The sequence below is a fragment of the Neofelis nebulosa genome, chromosome 18, assembly GCF_028018385.1.
Source record: "Neofelis nebulosa isolate mNeoNeb1 chromosome 18, mNeoNeb1.pri, whole genome shotgun sequence".
In the NCBI taxonomy this organism is placed as follows: domain Eukaryota; kingdom Metazoa; phylum Chordata; class Mammalia; order Carnivora; family Felidae; genus Neofelis; species Neofelis nebulosa.
The window spans coordinates 1,237,501-1,258,696 of NC_080799.1; the positions used below are offsets into that span (position 1 = coordinate 1,237,501).

The following is a 21,196-nucleotide window of genomic DNA, read 5'->3' on the forward strand; positions in this document are numbered from 1 at the left end:
TTTTCCCTGTCCAAACAGGGGCAATGATTGGATCGGGGGGAGGCAGGGAGGGGGCTTCCGAGCCCCTCATCTGGCCCCTGCTCTGGGAAGGCGGCTGATGGGAAATCCAAGTAAGTTTGGGGGCTGCTGGTGTGTGAGACCCAGGCTGGCACCCTGTGTTCATAGGGAAGCCCCCGCCTGACACCATCACGGTGGCCCCCACGGGAGGCGCCCCCAGCCACGGCTCCTACAAGGACACGTCACCATTGCTATTAGCGTTATTTTTGGTTTACAAAGTGATTGGCTTGTGTGCTAGTTAGCTACGGCCGTGTAACAAATCACCCCACAGTTTAGTGAGTTAGTACGGCGTGTGTTACCTCACGTAATTTCTGGGGCCAGTTAGTTGGTAGTGGCTGAGCTGGGTGGTCCCTCAGGGTCTCTCGGGAGGCTGTGTCATCTGAAGGCTCACCTGGGGCAGAGGATCCCCTCCTCCAAGGCGGCCCATGCATCAGTACCAGCCACTGCTGGCTGGGCCCCAGCTCCTCTCACCTGGCCGTGTCCATGGGCTGCTTGAGCATCTCCATGACAGGATGGGTGGCCCACGGGCACAAGGAGGAAGTCCCTGCCTCTTGTGGCCTCGCTGGGAAGTCACCCTCTGCCTTTTCCACACTATCCTGTCGTCGCCCAGGCTACTTGGAGTCGGAAGAGGCCATATGAGGTTGTAAATACTAGCAGGGAGGGTCTCTGGAGGCCATCTTGGAGGTTGGCTGCTGTGGTTAGTGATGTGCTTTCTGGATCTCAAAGCACTTTGGCATTTCCAAAGAACTTCCGTCTACGGCAGAGTTTTGCACACATTTAGCTCATGGGCTCCTGAGACGTTCCCGTTTTCCCCACAAAGGGGCTGAGGTAGGGGCTTTGTGAGTCACTGTGGTCATTGTTATGCCCTGAGCTGGGCCTCCGGGGCTGGTGGGGCCCAGGAAGGCCTCCCGGAAGAGAGGTCCAACCCCAGCCCCAAAGAGTAAGGCCAGAGCCAAGAATGAAGGGGGTCACTTCTGGGTCAGCCAGGAGCAAGGTGTGCAGAGGACTCGAAAATGCAGCGACGCCTGTTACGGAGGGTCTGGGAAGCCTGGCCCGCAAGACATCCGCCTGCAGGTGCCACGTCCCCATGTGTTCCCCCCGACTCTGCATACCAGCACCCGGCCCAGGACTCAGCCCCCGGAGCGTCTGTGCAATTCAGGGCCGGGCCTGGTGGCGGAGTGGGAAACAGAGACCATGTCCGCTGACCTTTTGTGCTGCTGTGCGGCCAGCCTGTCTGGGGGAGGCGTCTAGGGGAGTCCTGGAGGCGGGAGGCCTGCCTGGGAGAGGTTGAGGCTCTGAGGGCCAGGCAGGGCCAGGCCTGAGAAGGCCCCTGGGGAGGTCAGCCTCGCTCGGCCTGTCCACGCTGGACCCAGCAAGCCAGGCCTCTCACTGCCCCTGCCGGGCGCCCGGTGCCTCCTTCTGTTGTGCTCCCCCCTTCTCGGAGGAGCCCACACTTTGCTGCTGAACCGCCTTCTCGGGGAAAGAGGGGGAGTTTCCAAGCTTCCCTCTTGGCTGGATTAGGGCAGCGTTAACCGGGCAGACTGGTCACAGATGCCCCTCCCCGAACCACCCAGCTAATAAAGCTCAGCATTAGAACCTAGCTGGCAGTGTCTGCCTGAGAGCTCGTGCTGGTTCGGGCTAAATTAATCCGAAAAGAGAGTCACCTGACGCTGAGGCCCATGTCTTCCAGGCAGCCTTGACAGGGGTGAGGAGGGAGGGCTGGCGCTCAGTTCTCAGTGAGGACAGAAGTCTCTCTGCTGCCCGAAAGGAGGCAGAGCGGTCGTGGCCTTGTGTCCTCCCCAGAGCCGCTCTGGCCGGGCTGGGGGGCGGGGGGGGCAGGGTGGCTGCCAGCGGGGTCCACGTGCTGACGGCCCAGACTCGGTGGCTTGAAACCATGGTTCATTCCGCTCTCGAATCTGCCACGCCGGCAGGGCTGGGCACGAGCCGGAAGGCACAGGATGGGGCAGGTTCCCCGGGACGCACTCAGGCTGGGCTGCCTGTGGGCCTCTCTGCGGGGCCTGGGCTTCCAAAGAATAAGCATCGGGGTTCCCATGGCAGGTGTCCCCGAGACAGCCAGGTGGCAATTGTATCGGCCTGTGTGACCCAGCCTCAGAAATCACAGAGCATGTCGTGGCCATGCCACGTGGCAGATGCCCCCAAACGCAGGCGGGGACAGACTCCGCCTCTCAGCGGGGCAGTGGCCGGGTTCTGGAAGGCCTGGCTGGACGGGAAAGTGGCGTTGTGGCCTTTTTTAGAACCACGGTCGGCACACGCGTGGACCCTGGGCTCTGCGGCAGAAAGGACCCCGGATTCACCCAGCCCACAGCTCCCCAAGGGGACCAGCCCTGCCCGGGGCTCTGCCCTCCGGCCTCTGCAGACAGATGGGACTGAGACACCCTGTGTTAGCTTTCCACATGCTGCGGTTCCCGAGGCGACTGGACATAGAGAAGGCCTGAGCTCGTGGACTTGAGGAGTGGGGGGCGGGGGGCGGCCCCATGGCTGCCTGGGAGCGGGGTGGGGGGCGGCCCTGGCCTCATTCCCCTTCATCAGAGGCTGAGGCGCTTTTCTGACAGTCAAACCCCTTTTCCTTCAATGTTGGGTTTCCGGGTCGTTACCAGACTCCCTCCCTCCTTCACCTCCTCCATGATTGTCCTTTCGGGAGGTCCCAGCCAGGTGATCCGGGAAACAGTGACGTGGACCAGTACCCAAGCCGTCACTCTGAGCTCACAGTCGCTGAATGTGGCTGTGAGCTGGCCAGCTGGAGCCCCAGAGGATGTCCCCGAACCTGCCCCGGGGCTTTCCTGAAACATCTGTCTTCCAGGTCCACGGTGCCCTGCGAGGTGGCTCCAGGGCCCAGGGCAGGAAGCAGGGCCTCAGACGTCACCCTTCACCTCTAGTCCGGCAGCAGGGCCTACGAAGCCTTGCCTGGCCTGGGCTTTCCGCCACAGGTAAGGGTCTCCTTGACCACCTGGGGGGCACACGACCCGGGCAAAGGCCCCGTGGTGGGGTCTGTGTGTGCGCTGGGGCAACGGTGGCTCCAGAGCTGGGCACGTGGATCCGATGGCCGAGACCCCGTGTGAGTGAGATGGTGACAACAAACCCAGCAAGCTGGCAGGCGTGCCCCAAGCCATGTGCTGGGGGGGGGTCCCCACTCTCTCTTCCGAGGGTGACGGGGGCCCCGGGGGCCCCCCGGCCCAGCTCGGCCCCATCAAGCCTCCGAGTTAACAAGTTCAGGCCTGGTGATTAACTAGCTTCACAAAGTTGATGAAAAAAATCCTGATATAAATAAATATTCCTGGAGATATTCCACCCCCTGCAGGCATGAACTTTGAATAATTGCAGGGAATTATGCTGAGGACTAATCAAAACTTTTTTTCCTCTGCTAATTACCTCTGGATTTCATCAGTGTCAGAATCTAATCAACTCCAGACATCTTAATCGACCCTCGGGGATGTGAGGGATGGGGGGGCTTGGTGTCACACGGAGGGGCCCTGGGGCCGGGGTGGGGGCGGCCGAGGGCTGTCCCCCCTCTGATCAGGAAGGAAGCCCTTCCCCACCTCAGGCCAGCTTCCCTGTCTGCCCTCCATCATCACCACCCCTCCTCCCGATGGGGCCCCGGGTGGGGGCTGGCCCCGGGGTGGCCCCCAATCTGGGGCTGGCTCCGTAGAGCCCTGGGGGCAGTTGGAGACCTGGGGCCAGGGGTGCTCGGGTGGAAGGAGGCTTTGCTGCCTCCCCTGCAGGAAATCATTTGCATCTGATGAAAAATCCCTCAGAGGAGCAGAGCTCAAAGCTCAGGAGCCTGGGAGCAGAGGCCCTCCTAGCCGCTGGCCTGATCACCGGGTTCTCCCTGGTGTCCTGGGTGCAGGGGACACCTGGAGTCGGGCCAGCTGGGCCCGAGAGAGCCCTCAGCCCCTCGGGGCCAGGCGCCCCGCCCCCCCTTTCCCCCCTTTCTGGCCTGGCTCCCATCCCTTCCCTCCTTCCCTTCCGGTCTCCTGGGACCAAGAAAGCCTTTGCCAATTTCAGAGGCAAAACTCAGCAGCATAGAAATCCACCTTCGGGAAGCCCAAACCTCCACTCTGAACCCCTCAGCCCCCTTCTCCTGCCCCCCTCCCCTGCAAAGCTCCTCGGACAAGCAGGCCCTTCCCGGTTCCTAGCGCCCAGCTGCCTGCAGACCCCACGGGAACAGCCTCATGGGCCTGAAGGAATGAAGTGCCTCGTGACCCCCCCAGCCCCCGTCCCACAGGCGGCTGGGGAGGTGGGGTGCTGCCCTGCACCCCCCTGTCAGGGGGTCACGCACACCCAGGATGGCCACAGTGGGGTGTGTAGGGTAGATCTTCCTTCCCCAGGGCTGAACATGGTCATGGCTCCCCCAGGCAGGCGGGTGCTGACCCCATGACCACCCAAGAGGCCCGTTCTGCTCCCCGTTTCTCCGGTGTAGCAGGCGCTGGGACCCCAACCCCATGTCCTTTCTCTTGCTGCAGACAGAGGGGACCCGGGGCGGGGCCGTGTCCAGCGCCCAGAGCTCGAAAGCTGCTGCGGCCACTCCCCTGCTGTGCAGAAAGCAAAGTCTCCCGGCTCTGGTCAAAGCAACAAGAAGGCCAAGTGGTGTTTGCTACCGAACCTTCCTGAAGGGGGTTGAGATCACCTTTAATTTCAGAGCAAAGGAGGTAGGAGGCATAGGGGCTTTGCAGGGAAAGGGCCCCACAGGTCCCGCCCTTGACGGTAGGGGTGGGAAGGGTGCACTGGGTGAGGGGTCCAGGGAGGCAGGGAGCCCCAGGGTGGGAGGACAGAGGTGCATGGAGGGGGTCTGGGAGAGCAGGGGTCCTAGGGAGATGGGGTTCTGGGGAGATGGGGTTCCGGGGGAGGTAAGTTCTGGGGAGGTGGGGTCTGGGAGGTGGGGTCTGGGAGGCGGGGTCTGGGGAGGTAGGGTCTGGGGAGGTGGGGTCTGGGAGGTGGGGTCTGGGAGGCGGGGTCTGGGGAGGTAGGGTCTGGGGAGGTGGGGTCCTCAGGAGGTGGGGTCTTGAGACAGGGCAAGTCTTGGGGAGTTTGGAGATGGGGATCCTAGAAAATGTTGGTCCTGGGAAGGCAAGATTTGGGCTTCTTAGGGGGTAGGGGGTTAGAAATCTTGGGAGGTGGGGGGTCCATGTAGATGTGGGCCCCAAGGCGGCAAGGGGAAGGAGCCCCAGGAAGGGGGGGTCCTGGACAGCTGGGGGTTCTGGGGGGATCTCTCTGTTTTGGTCTCATTACTTTGTCCGGTTTCTCTGTCTCTTGATTCGCTTTAGAGCTCTCTAGAGGGGGCCTGTCTAGCTGCCCCCTCTTTGTCCACCTGTTCCACACGGGGTCTCAGGTGTGCCGCTGAGCAGGGCAGACAGCGGGGTGCAGGGAGATGGCCGGTGCCCCCACAGCGCCCGTCGGGGAGGGTGGTGATGCTGCAGCCACGGCCACCGCCCCCCCCGAGGTCCCGGGAGGGTGAGGAGAGGCCCGGAGTCACTGGGCCCCGAGCACCCTGGCCCTCCCGCCACCCTGCGAGCTCAGCTGGACCTGGACATTAGTTTCTGGGCCAGACATGGGGCAGGTGCCCGCTGGTGCTGGAGATGCACGGGGTCCAGATCCGGGGGTCCTCTTCTCCCGCGGGACACGGAGGGAGCCCAGCTGGAGCCCCTCCCAACTCCCGTCGCCACACATGCCCCCCACCCCCACTCCCGGCCAGGCCCTCCACACACACACACCCCTTCTGCTCCGGGCTGTGAGGTGACGCAGCCCCCTCGGGGGGCTGATTCCAGGCTCGGAAGCAATCCCAGCCTGGATCCGCGGCCCTGCCCCCCTGAGGGCTGGGGTGCCGCTTCCCCACGCAGGACACGACGCGGCGAGGGGGCAGGATCGGCTGCTGCCTCACCCTGACACTAGCTTGCTGGGTGGCTTCGGGGCCGGCCTCCCCTCTCTGGGCCTGTTTCCCTTCTCTCCTTCTGATCGGACTCCACACGCCCTCAAGGTCCCTTCTGGCACAGACGCTATGTCTCCAGCTGGGCTGCGGCCTCTGCCCTGGGCCGTCAGAGGCAGCCCTCTGCCCGCCCACCCACCCTCTCGGACCCCGGGCTCCCCCGGCCTCTGGCTGCAGCAGGGACATCCATCACTGCTCCGTGATAGATTATCTGTCCCTCCTCCTGCCGCTGCTCTTGCTATTTTGGTTGCAGAATAATGTTTATCCCTTCACACAACACTGGCACCCTCCCCCTCCTCCCTCTGTCCTTCCCGCGCTCCTCCCCGCTCCCTCTGTGCGTGCGCTCCCAGCAGAAATCAGGAGATCTTCTCGGGCTACTTTCATGATTTTAATTTTCCGTTCTCCTTCTCCTCTCTTCCCCCTTATTACATTTTGGGCTCTTTCTGGGCTGCTGGAAGGAGCATACATTTTCCCGGTGAAGTTTTTTTTTAATAAAAACCATCATTTATGATTATTTTTCTTTCCCACTGACTGTCAGCCTTCTCATTTCATTTCTTATCTACGTGGCTTCCCGCCTGCCTTGTCACCCACTCGGACCGGGGTGCGTGTGTGTGCGCGCACTTGGGCTGGAGGGTGGCTTCGGGGCCAAGGTCCGGGCCCTCCCCTCCCCTGCCCCCTCCGCTCCCCAGGCCCTGGGCTTCTGCTGAGCTCTGCTTCATGGGGGACCGAGGTCACAGAGGAGGCAGGCTGCACAGACCCCTGTCCGGCCTGCACACGTTTCCCCACAAAGCAAAGGCTGCTGGTCCCCCACACCCTACCAGTGGTACCTGGGCGGGTCCCTTCATTGCTGACTCTCAGTTTCCCCATCTTTACTTGTTTATTTTTTTTAAAGTTTTATGTATATATTTTGAAAGAGAGAGAGAGAGCATGTGCAGGGGAGGGGTAGAGAGAGAGGGAGAGAGAAGGTCCCAAGGAGGCTCCGAACTGATGGTGCAGAGGGACTCAGACCCACGAACCATGAGGTCGTGACCCGAGCTGGAAATCAAGAGCTTGAACCTCAGCCAGCTGAGCCCCCCAACTCCTGGCACCCTGGTTCCCCATCTTTAAATAGAGACAAACATAGACAGGATTGTAGATCAGCTTTTCATTCAACAAACACCGATTGCGGGTCTGCTGACAAGAGCTACGTGCCTGTTCTGGGGTAGGAGCCAGCTCATAGGTCACCTTCCTGCACACCAGCCCCCCCCCCCCCCTCCCCGCCCCAGGATGCAGCCCTGGGCTTTCCTCTGATTTTGCTGTGTGGCTTCGGTGAGTCATTGACCCTCTCTGAGCCTTCCTCCATTTCCTTTTCTGGGTTCCCTCCACCGCAGGTGGGACATGTCCCTTCCCCGTGGGCCCCCAGGGGAGCCCGTTTCAAGCAGCGTCGGCCTCTCCCCAGTTCCTCCCAGCTGCTTGCCAGTCACCTGGAGAGGTCAGACCTGTCTTCAGGTGTCTGTGACCAGCTGGGCTCTGGAGCCCAAGTTCGTGGCAGGGAGAGGCAACGTGTCCCTGCCACACTGGCCCCTGCTCCCTGGTGATCCTTGGAGAGGGGGCCCCGCTGGGTCGGCTGGTGGACGGGCTCCAAAGCCCAGGGCCACCGTCGCGGGTTCCGAGGTTGATCTGAGGGGTGAGAGGTGGGGTCTGCCCCACCCCTCAGCTTCCCCCAAACCAGTGGTAGCAGAGAATATTCATATACTCACATGAATATTCACGGTGATAATGAGGTACCTCCTCTCTATCCCCTTGACCTTGGGCCCTCTGTCGCTTTCCCAGACTCCCCACGGCCCGTCTCTCCACTGACAGGGATCGCCTGGCCGCCTGACGGGGGCCTCTGGTCCAAGGAGACCCCCGCGTGGAAAGGATCCCTGGTGTGGTCAGGAGAGCCAGGCTCCCATCTCCGTGCTGGCCTCAACCCCCGCCCCCATGTGAGGGCTAGCCCCTCCCTGGCCCTCAGTTTCCCTTCTGACCTCCAGGGCCCTTCTGGCCCCGAGAGGGTTCAGCCAGGATCACCGCCCCAGGAGCAAACAATTTCTCTCTGATTCCATGTCCTGAGAACTCCTTTGTGTGGAGACAAACCCGGAGGCTCAGGTTCCTGGAGGGCGGACCAGGCCAGGCTTGGGTTCCCTGTAACCAGAGAGGCCTGGGGTCAGGTGTCCCCGCTGCCCTGCACACCTGCAGCCAGGTCCTGCTCAGCTGGGGGTCCCTCGGGACAGGCAAGATGGGGGTGGGCCTGGGGCCCTCACGGGGAGGCTGCAGGTGCGGCGGGGGAGGGAATGCAGCGGTGGGCGGGAGGGAGTAGGGCGAGCTGGGACCTTCCCTCTCCAGGCCAGGACCGCCTGCAGGGACCCGGACTCTGCTCCTCATGCCGCATGACCTTGAGCAGACCGCTCAGCTCTGTGCCTCAGTGTCCCTCTCTGTGCACGCCTGCCCACCGCGTTCAAGGCTGAGCCACCCGGGCCCGAGCAAGAGAGCGCCACTCTGAAGGCTCTTGGCCGGTCGTCCGGAGCGGCCCCGGCTGGGGGAGCCGGGCAGGCCGAGCGCTGCTGTGGGCGTCTCCAGCCAGCCCCCTGGCCCATGCCCGCCAAGTGCCCGAGATCAAGCCCACCGCCGGCTCCAGGCCCCCACGGGCTCTTCCTCTGCCTGTGCCAAACCCCGTTTCCCCGTGTCTCCTTCTTTGCTTACCTGGCTCCCACCGGGCCATCAGCTGTGGGCATGTGGGGTCCCCATGCCTCTCTGGGGGTGCAGCCCCATCTGCCCCCTGGATGGACCCTCCTCTGGGGCCATGGGCAGTTCTGGGCCGCAGGCCTCATCTGGAGGGGGCTGTGGCAGGAGCAGATAGGGTGTCCGGAATCGTCAGGAAGGACGGACCCTGCCCAGCACCTTCTGGAAAGTTCCAGGACCCGGGGCTCCCTCGGCAGGTCCATTCATTCAGCTGCGTGCGGACTTTGTCCTGGGGGCTTCACCTGCGTCTCCAACTCCGGGGGCTCCGTGAGCCACGGCCTCTGCGACGTGCCCGAGACCTTGCACGTGAGGCCTTGCGCGTGAGCACATTCAAGTCTCGGGGAGACCTGAACCCTCATTCCTGTGCTTCCAAGTGCACACCCTGACCCCTGTCCTTGGGGCTGTGCCCTGACCGTATCGGGTGCAAGGGGAGCAAAGGAGCGTTTCAGGCTTGTCAAAGGTCACCCGGGCAGCAAGCGGGGACCAGGCCCGCCTCGCCGCGGTCTGCCCTTCCCGGGCGGAGGACAGATGGAGGTCCCTTGTCTGTGGGTCTTGCTCAGGCTGACCCTGCGTGAGCTCCGTAGCGGAGGCCCAGCCCACTCCATGCTGTTTGCCTAAATTTGTCCAGCCTCGTCTTCCCACGGGACCCACACGGCCACCGCCGACATCTGTGGGGACACAGCAGAGGAATGCCTAATGAGGGCTCGGCGTGGCCCCACCACGGAGCACAGGCTGGGACAGATGGTCTATCATTACCCATTTTTATTAATTACCGTCTGCGCGTGCCTCGACTGGCTCCCAAGCCCCAGGCTTGTCGGCCGCGCGCGGCCCCAGCTATTCTGGAAGAAGAAATGGTCCTTCATTTAGCTTAACGTGCGTTTCCTCCAAGCTTCCTTTGAGACCAGACGTTTCTGGCTCAGTGCGGTCCCTGGGGTACCAGGCCAGCCGAGGAGAAGCCAGCGGACAGCTGCAGAGGGCCCGGTACAGGGACAGACACAGGGGCCCTGGTGTCCCCGGCCCAGGCGTGGGGAGGCGGCAGACACTGGGGCCCCCGGGGACCCCGCCCGGAAGTCCCGCTCAGGATGCTCGCTCTCCGGTGGCCTCTGGGAGGGGGGGGTGTCTTCCTGCCACGGGTCCCCCACACCCCTGTGACTGCAGCGAGCCTGTGCGCCCGTGCGTCCGTCCGGGTCGAGGTCCACAGCCTTCCTCAGGTTGGGGGACCCGGCCGGGCGCTCCCATCCCTATTTCGGCCTTCAGCAAGTCCCTCTCTGCCTGTGGCCTCTTCGAGGAGTAATCGTGTCCTGCTGGACCCACAACGGGAGGGGAAGGGAAAGTGGGCCAGGAAGACAGGGGACAGGGACACTCCCCCCGTCAGGTGGATCCGGGGGCCGCTGGCACTGGGGAGAAGCAGGACCCCCCAGGCCACGTCGGGCCCCCGGCCTAGAGCTCGCTGGGCTGCCTGAGAGCCGTCCGCCTGCCCTCCAGCTCTGCGTCCGGCCCGTTAGGCGGGAGACGGTGGGGCACAAAGCACAACATTTCTAGTCAATAAAGAGGCACCGGGAGGCGTTTGATATCTCGCTTGTGTCACACAGGCTAGGTGCTTTGTCTGCTGCCCACATGACGATCTGTCATACAGCTGGGTCCTGGCCCTTAGGCTGTCATCCATGAAGCCCGAGGAGCCGGGACACCCCAGAAGTCAGCTCCAGGAGCTCCTGGTGGCCGTGTGACCTTTGCCGAGATCTAAGGGGCGGGGAGGGGGCACGTGGAAGGGGGGCGGCCGGGGCTAGGACACGCCCCAGGAGGCGTGAGGCTCGGTGTCTGAGACGGGCTGGGGGCCGGGAGGGGGCGCCCTATGTGGGGCAGGAGGGGCCTCAAGCTTTCCCAAGACAGAGCTGGTGGTACCTGCACACAGCCAGGAGCTGCCGGGGAGGGGCAGTGGTGAGCTCCCCGACACCGAAGGAGATCAAGCAAGCCCTGATGCCCCCTGGGCGAGGAGGCTTGAGCAGGAGGAGTAGAGAGGCCAGCATCACAAGGAGAGTATTTTTACCAGAAGCAATTATGGGCGGTACAAGCCCTGGAAGGGAACAGTGGACAAGATGACCTCTGGGGTCCCGGGGTGGACCCCCAACAGGCATCCTGCATCTGGCACTAATTGGTGCCTTAACCGAGGCCGAGGGGCCGGACGGCACTGCTGGCCAGGCCGTGGACTCGGGTCCGAGAGCTGCCCGGCAGGAAGTGATCTCTCCAAGAGTCGCTTCCGGGCAGGGTCAGGGGCTTGCGGCCGGAGAGATCCCAGCCCCGTAGTCTGAACACTGCCCCACGACCAGGAGGCGGCTCTCAGGGCCTGGGCGCCCTGAGCCGAGCCCGTGCAGGGATGGGGGCGGCCGTGGATGTCGGCCACCTCCTGGACTCTTGTTCCTGTGTTTCTGCCCCGCAGATGGGGCCAGAGGAGGGGCTCAGCCAGGGAGGAGGGAGGCGCTGGCCTGGCCAGGATTTCCTGCTTGTGCCCGGCTTTCCATCACGATGGGGGCTCCAAGTAAGTGGCCTTTCCTTCGGGGCAGGGGAGGGGCACTCTGGGAAAGGACAGCCGACCTGGGAGCAAGAGGTGGGGTGTGGTGGGGGGGGTGGCCCCTTCTCTGGGAAAGGCCCCTGCTCCCTGGACCCGCTTGCCCACCCCCACCCCAGGCTCCCGTTCCATCCTTCCCTGGACGGGGACCCCAGAGGGGGCTCCGGCAAGGCCCTCCCTGACCCCACAGTCACAGCCCAGGGGATGGGCCACACGTGGGCACCGGGACCAGCTCAGGACACAAAGCTTGTCCTGAGGACAAAGGGGCGGGACAAGCCGGTCAAACTGGGGCGAGACAGAGGCCCCAGCGGGAGCAGAGGGCCAAGGCGCGGGAGGATTGTCTCTGCAGCGGGTCAGGGGATGCTCGCGGTGGGCCTTCTAGGAGCTTGGGCTGCTTCTGAGAACGGTGAGGAGGTTTTGGAAGGCTCACCCCGGCCACGGCACGAGGGAGCCTCGATCGGTGGGTAGCTGGGGAGGCCCAGAGCATCCCTCCTGCCCTGCTAGTGATGGGCTCAGGCAGCCGATGTCCTGGGCGCACTGGCGGCCCTGCCTCCACTCTTGCCCTGTGGATCTCTAGAACCTGCCTCAGGCGCGGCTGGATCTATGTGTCTTGCGTCTCCAGGCCGCACAGGACCAGCACACAGACCCACAGCCCACTCTTTGGAGCTGCTGCTGTTCCATGTGGTGACCAATCTCTCGGGGAGGGGGCCGCAGGTCAGGGGTGGGAACGGTTTCCTCGGAGGTACCGGCCTGGGGTCAGGAGCCACGCACCGTGAACTGAAATATCAGATCCGTCCTAAACAGTGAAGGGAGTGTGAGTTCGCGTCTCTGGGCTCGAGTGTGCATATCAGGGGGAGACATTCAGGGCTGAGGTGGACGGAACGGAGAGGTCAGTTCATGGTCCCGGAACTGGCCAGGGGGCCGGAGGACAGGAAACCTGTGGGGCAGGGACAGCGGCATTACATGAGACGAGGGGCCCCCTTGTAGTCTCAGAAATGAGAGGGGACACGAAGCCTGGGGTCTGCAGGGGGCAGGGGTCCCTGGGCAACCGCACGGCCTTGCCCTGGGGCACCAGGAAGTCCTGCTCAAGAGAGAGGAGGAACGGCCGAGGGGGGTGCCCCGAGGTCGGGGGCAGGGCTTTTCCCTATAACTTGACTCTCAGTGCCTTTGTGACCAGTCAATTGCCACCTCCTCCTGGAGGCCACCCCGGGTACCTGGGACAGAGTTAACCTCCTGACGTGCGCAGCACCAGCTTGTGTAGGGAATGTTAGTGCCCGGGCTGTGTGATCTTGGGCAAAGGGCTTGATGTGTCTGAGCTTCCTTTATAAAATGGGACTAACGAGGTTGAGTCTCAGGGCTGCTGGAGTGACCCGGATGGAGATTGTTATGGTCGAATTGGGTCCCCTCCCAAAAGATGTATTGGGGTCCTAACCCCCAGCGAGTGGAGGTGAGGTCACGAGGGTGGGCCCTCATCCGATGTGACCGATGTCCTTAAACAAAGGGCAGGGGGGGCCGCATTTGGCCGCAGAGACCGGCCCGCACAGAAGGAAGACGGAGTGGCGGCGGGAGGAGAGGCCGGCACGGGCCGCGGAATGCGGGGAACTGCCTGCGGCCGCCAGGAGCGGGGGGTCCTCCCCTGGAGCCCTCAGTGGAGCACAGCCCTGCCCACAGCCTGATTTCTGACTTCGGGCCTCCAGACTGCCAGACGGTAGTGTGCCGTGGTGTGAAAGAATTAACACGCAGTAAGTGCCGGCACACAGTAGGTGCTTAATAAGTGTGCACTTTGCTGGTAATGTCCCTCAGCCCTTGAGGCATCAGGGAGGCCACATGTGCTGATGGGGGAGGCTGAGGCACAAGCTGGGGTTTGCATAGCGTCCTGGAGGAGCCAAAGCAATTCTGAAAAACAAGGCTAGGGGCGCCTGGGGGGGCTCAGTCAGTCAGGTGTCCGACTTCGGCTCAGGTCACGATCTCACGGTTCGTGAGTTCGAGCCCCGTGTCGGGCTCTGTGCGGACAGCTTGGAGCCTGGAGCTGCTTCGGATTCTGTGTCTCCCTCTCTCTCTGCTCCTCCCCCACTCGCACTCTGTCTCTGTCAAAAATAAATAAACATTAAACAAATTTTTTTGATAATTAAAAAATATCTAAGAAAAAGAAGAACAAAGCCAGAGGACTCATGTCCCACGGTCGAAACTTCCTCCGGTAATCAGGACAGAGTGGTACTGGGTGGACAGAGGGGTGGAAGGATAGACCTATATGTACGTCAGTGGGGTAGAACTGAGGCTGCAGGAAAAAAACCCCACTTTCCTTATGGTCACTTTCTTTTCAACAAAGACGCCAAGACAATTCAGTGAGGGAAAGAACAGTCTCTCCAGCAGATGGCGCTGGGAAGACTGGACCCCTACCTCACACCATCTAACACAGTCAGCTCAGTGGATCAGAGACCTACATATAAGAGCTAAAACTATAAAACTCTTCGAAGAAAACATAGGAGCAAAGCTCGATCTTAGGAAACGTCTTTTTGGATGGGATACCGAGAGCACAAGCAACAAAGGAAAGAAATTGGTCTTCGTCAAAATTAAAACCTTTTGTCTGCAAACAATTCCAACAGGAAAGTGAAAAAAACAACTCATACGAAGGGAGACAATCTTTGCAAATTATATATCTAATTAGGGATTCGTGTCTAGAATATATAAAGAACTCTTAAAACTCAACAATAAAAAGATGAATAGTCCCATTTCTAAAACGGGCAAAGGACCTGAATAGGCATTTCTCCAAAAAAGCCCATGAAAAGTGCTCAACGTTATTAGCCATTGAGGAAATGCAAATGAAGACAAGGAGAGGCACTGCTTCCCGCCCACCAGGATGGCTAGAATCAGACAGATAATAACAAATGTTGGTGAGGATGCAGAAATATGGAAACTTCGTGCCGTGCTGATGGGAGTATACAGAGTGGCCTCCACTTTGGAGAACAGCTGGGGAGTTCTCCAAGATGTTACACAGACAGACAGCACATGGTCCGACGGTGGCACTCGTAGGTACGTTCCCAGGAGAAACGCAAGCATAAGTTCACACAAAAACCTGTTTGTGAACGTTTGGAGCAACACACTTTAATGTCACAGAAGGGGGAACACCCAAATGTTCATGCACTGGTAAATGGACGATGAAAGGTGATTTATCCATGAGACGGCATATTCGTAGGCAATTGAAAGGAACGAAATCGAGGGGCGCCTGGGTGGCTCAGTCGGTTAAGAGTCCGGCTCTTGATTTCGGCTCCCGTCATGATCTCACGGTTGGTGAGTTCGAGCCCAACGTCGGGCTCTGTGTCAACAGTGCGGAGCCTGCTTGGGACCCTTGCTCTCCTCTCTATCTGCCCCCTCCTGCTCTCTCTCTCCCTCTCTCTCTCAAAAAATAAATAAACTAAATAAATAAATAAATAAATAAAGGAATGAAATCGTGATATGTGCTCCCGTGTATAGAGAATCTCAAAAATTAGAGTGTTGAGTGAACTAAGCCACTCACAAAAGGCCACATGTTATATGATTCCATTGGTATGAAAGATATGGAACAGTCAGGTCCAAAGAGACAGAAAGTAGGCTAGCGGTTGCCCAGGGTGGCGGTGGGGAGGGGGTAGTAACTGCTCACGGGGACAGGGGGGTGCCTTTGGGGGTGAAATGTTCTAAACGTGAACAGTGGCGATGGTCGCACAACTCCGTGATGTATTATCTTACAACCTGTCGAATCCTACGTTGTAAATGGGTAAATTGTACAGTACGTAAATTATACCCCAATAAAGGTGTTCAGGAAAAAAGCCTTGTGTCCAAGTCCTGACGTGCCCTCCGGGGATTCCTTGGTCAAGTCTCGGCCAGCTCACGGCATTCAGTCTTGTCTGTAAAACGGGGCGGGACGATTTGCCTTCCTTTGGCACTGTGGGGACCAGATGAGATGACAGAAATGAAGCCATTTTTCATTGTAACGTTCATATTTACATTTATGGCGAAAGGCAATGTACATGCGCATTGTACAAAATTCAAATGAGTGCACAGTGAAACGCCACTCTCGTTTTCTGGGGTGATGGAAACGTTCAATATCTCGATAGGGGGAGTGATTTCACAGATGTGTACCCTTGCCAAAAACTCATAGAACCAACCCCTTAAGAACGGGGGATTTCACTGTCAACAAAGAATACATTAATAACTACTTCAAATAAAGCCCTTCCCTCCCTCCTCTCTGTGTCTCCCAGCCCCCCAGTTACCCTACAGGAGGCACGGTTGTTTTTTAGTTCAGTTTGGTCTAGGCACACACAGACAAAGGAAATATTTTGTTATAACCCTTTTGTACACAAATGTAAAAAAAACCCCAAAAGTACTGTGTGCTGATCTGTCCCTTGTTTCTTCCCCCTAGAAACATACCCGGAGATGGCATCGGACGGCTGGGGCTCACCTGGGCACGTCCGTCATAACCTCTGTCCAGTTTCTCCCCTCGGGTATTTTTCTTGATTTGTAAGAGCTCTTTATATATGGGGATATTGGCTGTTTGCTCGGGTTGGAAGCTGGGACGTTCCTTCTTTTATAGATTCTCTGGGCGTTTGTTGTTACTGTGAAATTCTGGGCACGGGAAGAGATTGTCACTGTTTTTCTCTGAGTACCATTTTTCAGGGTCTGTTTGGGGAGGGGTCTCATCTACATGAATTCCAGATACTTGTGCCCCTCCCCCACGTCCAGGCACACCCTCAGGTGACTGACTGACCAGCCTGGGTCAGTTACTTCCAGCCGGGCCATCCTTAGAGGAGAGAAGAGTCAACCACAGGGGTGTAGACACCTGTGGCGGGTCCTCCTTTATTCTGGAAACGTGCTCGGTCACACCCTCTGTGCTGGTCCGGCGTGTGGCACGGGGACCCATAGGTGAGTCACACTGTCCTGCCCCCCCCCCCCTCCCCGAGCTAGCTCACAGCACGGTGGAAGATTCAGGAGCGGCCACGACTTGGCTGGGGCGTCCCAGGGCGACCCGGGGCCTGGGCACGGAGCCCAGTAGCCCCAGAGCCCCAGGGCCCTCTCTGCCCAGCCTGCCTCCACCCCAAAGAGCACTGGGCTGAATCTTGAGATGGTGGCTGCTTTGTTTTAACCAAAAGAATCTTGTTGACCCAGTTCCTGGTCTCCCGGCAAATGGGAGCTGTTAATGGGACTCGCTTGTAAGGTGGCTGCGGGGACTGCATTGAGGCACGCAGTGAGCACATGCTTGACACGTGGAGGTGAATTTTACAATTGCACGCGGGTGTGCCCGCATGTGTGAGGGCGAGGTGTGGCCCTGGCGTGCGTTTGATCTGGGGGCATGGGGGGCAGGACACCCTGACAACTGGCTACAGCAGCAGTGGAAGCTGGGCAACTTCTGGTGGTTGGGGGGTTGCAGCAGCCCAGCTCTGCCCTCTCAGAAAAAACGAGGGCCTACTTCAGCATCTCCCGGAGCTGGGGAGGGAGTTAGGGGTGAAACGCAGCAAAGGTCTCAAAGTCCGGCAGGAGAGCTGCCCCTGGGGAAGCAGGTCCCGGACTTTCAAGGCCCTGGCGTGCTGGGGAGAGAGGTCACGGGAAAGGGGGCTCCAGGCCGGCCTAGGCTACAAAGGGGCCGCGCACCTGCATTAAGGCCCCGGGCGAGAGAGACCCCGAGGCCAGCCTCTGCCCCACCTCCCGTCCCCAGAAGGTCTGAGTGCCCCTGCGCACCGACTCAAGGACTGCACAGTCCCAGACAGCGGCTCCGTCCCTGACCGTCCTCCTCTGGCCCAGGAGTCCAGGGGAAAGGTGGTGTCATCTCCTTCACCACCGTCCCCCTTTGGTGTATCGGTTCCCCCGTTCGCCTGCAGGGACACCAAATTTGGCGGGGAGGGGGGAGGGAGGGTTGGGAGGAGCGCGGAGGGTGGGCGCTGGGCGCCGCGGGCTGGATGGAGTTTATGGGCTGCGGAGAGGCCGCCGGACCGGACCGGGGACCAGAGCGCAGCGCCCTTCCTCGGGCGGGACAGCCTTCGGTTCGAACGGCGGCTCGAAGCCTCACGCGCCACTTCCGCCAGCCCGGGGCCTCCTCCGGGAGGGAAGGGCACCCCAGGGCAAACTCCCTCGCCCTCCTGCAGCCCCCTCCCCTTTGCGGCGCGCGCGCTCCCAGGTGCGCAGCCCACCCAGCCGCCTCGGCCTCCCTTCGCTGGCGGGGGCAGGACCCGGCGGCAGGGGCGCAGCGCCGGGGGCGGGATCCGGGGGTCGCGCCCCGCGCCCGCCCGGGCACCCACTCCGCAGTTCCAACGCGGCGGCTCGGAAAGCGGCGCGCAGGCCGTGCCGGGCGGGGGCGCTCTTGAGCCTGGTTTGGGATTTCTACCCACCGCGCCAGCCGCATGCCGGGGCAGGGGCGGTGGGCAGTGGGAGCCGCCGGCGGGCGGTGTGGCCGCTGGGTGCGGGTGCGGGGCGTCTAGGGCGCTGCGGCTTTAGAACCCGTTGTAGAGGCCGGCGGAGGGATTTCGGATCCCCGGGGATTCGGGAGACGAAGGAAGGGGAAGGGGGATCGGTGGGAGGGGAGTCCGCCAAACGGAACGCTCGGGGAATCGGAAGGGGCCTGGCTGATCCCACGCCCCCACCCTCTCCGCAGCCGAAGGGGGTGGCGAGCAAGGGGCGGGGTGGGTGTGGGGGTGTCAACGATCTGGGGGAGGGCGAGTGCCCGAGGGCCGGACCACCCCCCTCACCCCCGCCCCCCACGTGCCGAGCCCTCCTCGTCCCCGGATACGCGCGCCCCTGAGGGCTGTGCATTTGCACTCGCGGACGCGCGCGCCCACACAGGGTCTGACTTCAGGTCAACTTTCACGCGGCTCGCGGGCGTGTGTGCACACGGCCGTGTCCGCACGCGCGTGCACACCCCCGCCTCAGGTGCCCACCTCCCGTCGCCTCCCAAAGTCTCGTCTCCTAGACCTCGGGGGCTTCTGCTCCAAACGGTGGCCTGGGGCGGCGGCGGGGGCGCGCGGGGCGGACCCCGAGGAGCGGGCGAGGCTGCCTCCCGGCTCCCCTCGCCGCCCCCGCGGTCCAACTTCCCCTCCCGAGGCCACCTCCGGACACCCCCCCGTCCACCGACGTGCGGAGCCAGGCCGCCGCCCGCCCTCCGGCCGCCCCCGCCCGCGTCCCCCGCCCCTCCTCCAGCCCTCCCCGCTCCGGCTCCTACAGGAAACCTTCGATCACGCTCAGAAAGAATGTGCTACAACCTCGGCGCTGCCGCGGCCGCCGACACCGCGCCCGAGCCGGAGCCGGAGCCGGAGCCGGAGCCCGAGCCCGAGCCCGAGCCGCCCCGCCTGCCCGGCCGGCCCCGGGCTCGCAGCGCGCGGTCCCCGCCGCCGCCCCGCGCTCGCCCCGCGCTTGACGCAGTGAGCGCCGCAGCCCGGCTCCCGCCGGCTCCGCTCCGCTCCCGGTCGCAGGCCGAGCCCAGCCCGGCGGGCTCCGGGAGGGGCGGGCAGGGCGCGAGGGGGAGGAGATCTGTCTGGAGCCAGCGAGCCCGGCGGAGGAAGAGGAGGAGGAAGGAGGGGAAGCCGCCGCCGCCGCCGCCGCCGCCGCCACCGCCGCGCTCCGGGGATCTGGGCGCGCGCGCTCCGCTCGCCCGCGACGGTGGCGCCAGCCCCCGGCCCGCACACGGGCCCAGGTAGGACGGGGCCGGTGGGGGAGGGAGCTGCGCGGGGGCTGCGGGGGCGGGGGTCCCCTCTGCCGCAGCCGCGGAGCTGGCGGGTCCCCGCCCCTGGGGCAGGCGGGGAGGAGGCTCTCCCCGGCGGCGGTGGGGGCGGGCGCGGGGTCCCCCCGCGGCTCTCAGCGCCCTGGCCGCTCCGGCCCCCCGCGCCCTGTCCGGGGCGTCCGCGCCGGGGCCGACTCCCCCCCGCCCGTGTGGCTTCGGTTGCGGCGCGTTGAGTCCGCGGTTTCGGGGCACCCCCCACACCCAGGGCTCCGAGTCGGGCGCACCCGAAGTTAGCGGTCGCCGGGCGCCGGCCGGACAAACTTCCCTCCCCGACGCCGCGGGCCCGAAGGCCCGGGACTCCGGACCCCTCGGGCTAGGAGGCGCCTCGGGGACCCCGAAACTTTCCTGAGCGCTGTGAGAGCGAAGGGCGGGCTGGGCAGGGACGGGGAGGGGGGACGGAGTGGTCTTGCCTGCGAGTGCGTGGTGGTAGCCGGGGCGCCCCAAGTTGGCCCGGGGACTGCCCCCCCCCCCAACCTGGAGCCCCATCTTAGAGTAGAGGGCGGGCAAGGAGTAGACGGAGGGCGCCTAGCCTCCGCGCAGGCAGGATAGGGAAGCAGCGCTGCGCCCTGCGCCTCTGGAGCCCTGGAGGGGGTGTTGCAGGACCCCCCCCCACCCCCGACACACACTCCGTTCGCCTGGCCCTGCCCGTAGATGCCGAGCCCGCGGGAAGGACCCGGTTCGCGGCTATTAATAGGCTCCTGTGACCCGAACCTTTCCAGGCCCGGGGAGCTGCGAAGCTGGGCTTGGCTGCGGGGTGGGGCGGGACCCCAGGCCCCGAACTGGCTCCCTTCCCAGCTCTCAGCGTCCCTATCCTGTCGCTCTACCCTCCACGCCCCCCTCCCCGCTCTCCTCCCACTCTTTCCATCCCGGCCTCGGGGTGTCGCCCCCCCCAACTTTTTCTCGTCCCAAACTGCACGGTGTGGCCTGTGGCCGCCCTGTCAGTCCGGGGGGGCCGGGGCCAGATTGGCGCGATGGGCGAACATTCCCCAAGCGAGTCCTCCTCCGCTGAACGGGTGTGGGGTTCCTGGGGCCAGCCTGCCAGGGATGAGCGGGGATTTCCTCCCGTCCGCGTCTCTTCCTCCCAACGCACGCACACAAGCGCGCAACACCTTCGCCCACCCCCGCGGGCAGGTCGCCACCCCGAGTGAGGGGCCGCCGCCGGCAACCCTGGGGAGATGTGGAGAGCCGAGGGGACTCGCGGAGCTCCGGAGAGGGTTTTGGGGTGTAGCTACAACCGCATGTGCGATGTCCTGGTGGCCTCCCTTCCAGCGTCGCCTTCACGCAACCCGAAGGCCCAGGAGGATTCCGTTTCCTCCTCCTACCTTATCCCAACACTGGGATCCAAGCTTGAGTGCATTTGAGGGTCTGGGGGGCGGGGAACACGGAATACTTCTTCCCGTCTGCCCATCTGCGGAGCCCAGCTCCCAAGCGGCTTGGGGGTCTTTGTCCCCCAGGGCTGGCCGCCGCCCCGCCCCCTCCCTTAACTCGGGGACCCCAACGCCTTCCAGCGCTCTCGCGTGCTGCGCTCAAGCAGTCTCAAAGCTCTGTTGAGCGAGGTGTCGCATCCTTTTCCCTGCTCTGGGTCTGGGGGTGGGGCAGGGGGCGTGGATCGCAGCACTGGGTCCCCGACAGATGTCCTCGCGGCGGCGCCGGCGTCTCTCTGAAACAGATTTAATGACTTACACGCAGACCGCCTAGCGGCGCGGCCACGGGGGAGGGGCGACCCAGCCGAGACTCGAGGACAGGTCGCAGCCGGAAGGCGCAGCCTCTGCTCGGGCTGCTGGGGGCGGGGGGGGGGGGGGGCGCGATAACAAGGACCCCGAAGCCGGCCCTTCGGCTCCGTCTCCAATCCCCTGCTCCCCCCAACTCTGCGCTTGGATCCCTGCGCCTGCCCACGGATCCTCCGATTGCGGGGACCTTCCCTTGAGGACTTCTACCCCGCCCCCCGCAGTTGACCTCTGAGCCCCTCGCAGAGCCCCTACCCTGGGAGGCCAGATACCTGCCTCGGGGTTGGCCAGTGCAGGTACAGGGCATGCTGCGGCCTCTGGCCTTGGCTTACATGCTGCAGAAATGGGCTCACATCCCTTGGAACAGGCGAGTCGTGAGAAGGTCGGGATCTAACTGTGGG

General features: G+C 62.8%; 1 protein-coding gene and 2 long non-coding RNA genes across 3 annotated transcripts in view; 2 read left to right on the plus strand and 1 right to left on the minus strand.

Annotated features, from left to right (window-relative positions):
• LOC131501049 (uncharacterized) overlaps positions 1–814 on the minus strand; it is a 980-nt gene extending 166 nt beyond the window's left edge. The window contains exons 1-2 of the long non-coding RNA XR_009256604.1: positions 449–814; positions 1–226 (exon numbers count right to left, since the gene is read on the minus strand). The exon at positions 1–226 is cut by the window's left edge and continues 166 nt beyond it. This is a non-coding gene — a long non-coding RNA (uncharacterized LOC131501049). The remainder of the gene's footprint in view (positions 227–448) is intronic.
• Positions 1–4,799, plus strand: part of LOC131501048 (uncharacterized) — a 16,032-nt gene extending 11,233 nt beyond the window's left edge. The window contains exons 2-3 of the long non-coding RNA XR_009256603.1: positions 2,313–3,005; positions 4,539–4,799. This is a non-coding gene — a long non-coding RNA (uncharacterized LOC131501048). The remainder of the gene's footprint in view (positions 1–2,312; positions 3,006–4,538) is intronic.
• Positions 4,800–18,087: 13,288 nt separating this feature from the next.
• LOC131500734 (basic proline-rich protein-like) overlaps positions 18,088–21,196 on the plus strand; it is a 62,099-nt gene continuing 58,990 nt past the window's right edge. Inside the window, exon 1 of the mRNA XM_058710154.1 lies at positions 18,088–18,981. Coding sequence (XP_058566137.1) covers positions 18,539–18,981 — 443 coding nt within the window. The 5' untranslated portion in view covers positions 18,088–18,538. The remainder of the gene's footprint in view (positions 18,982–21,196) is intronic.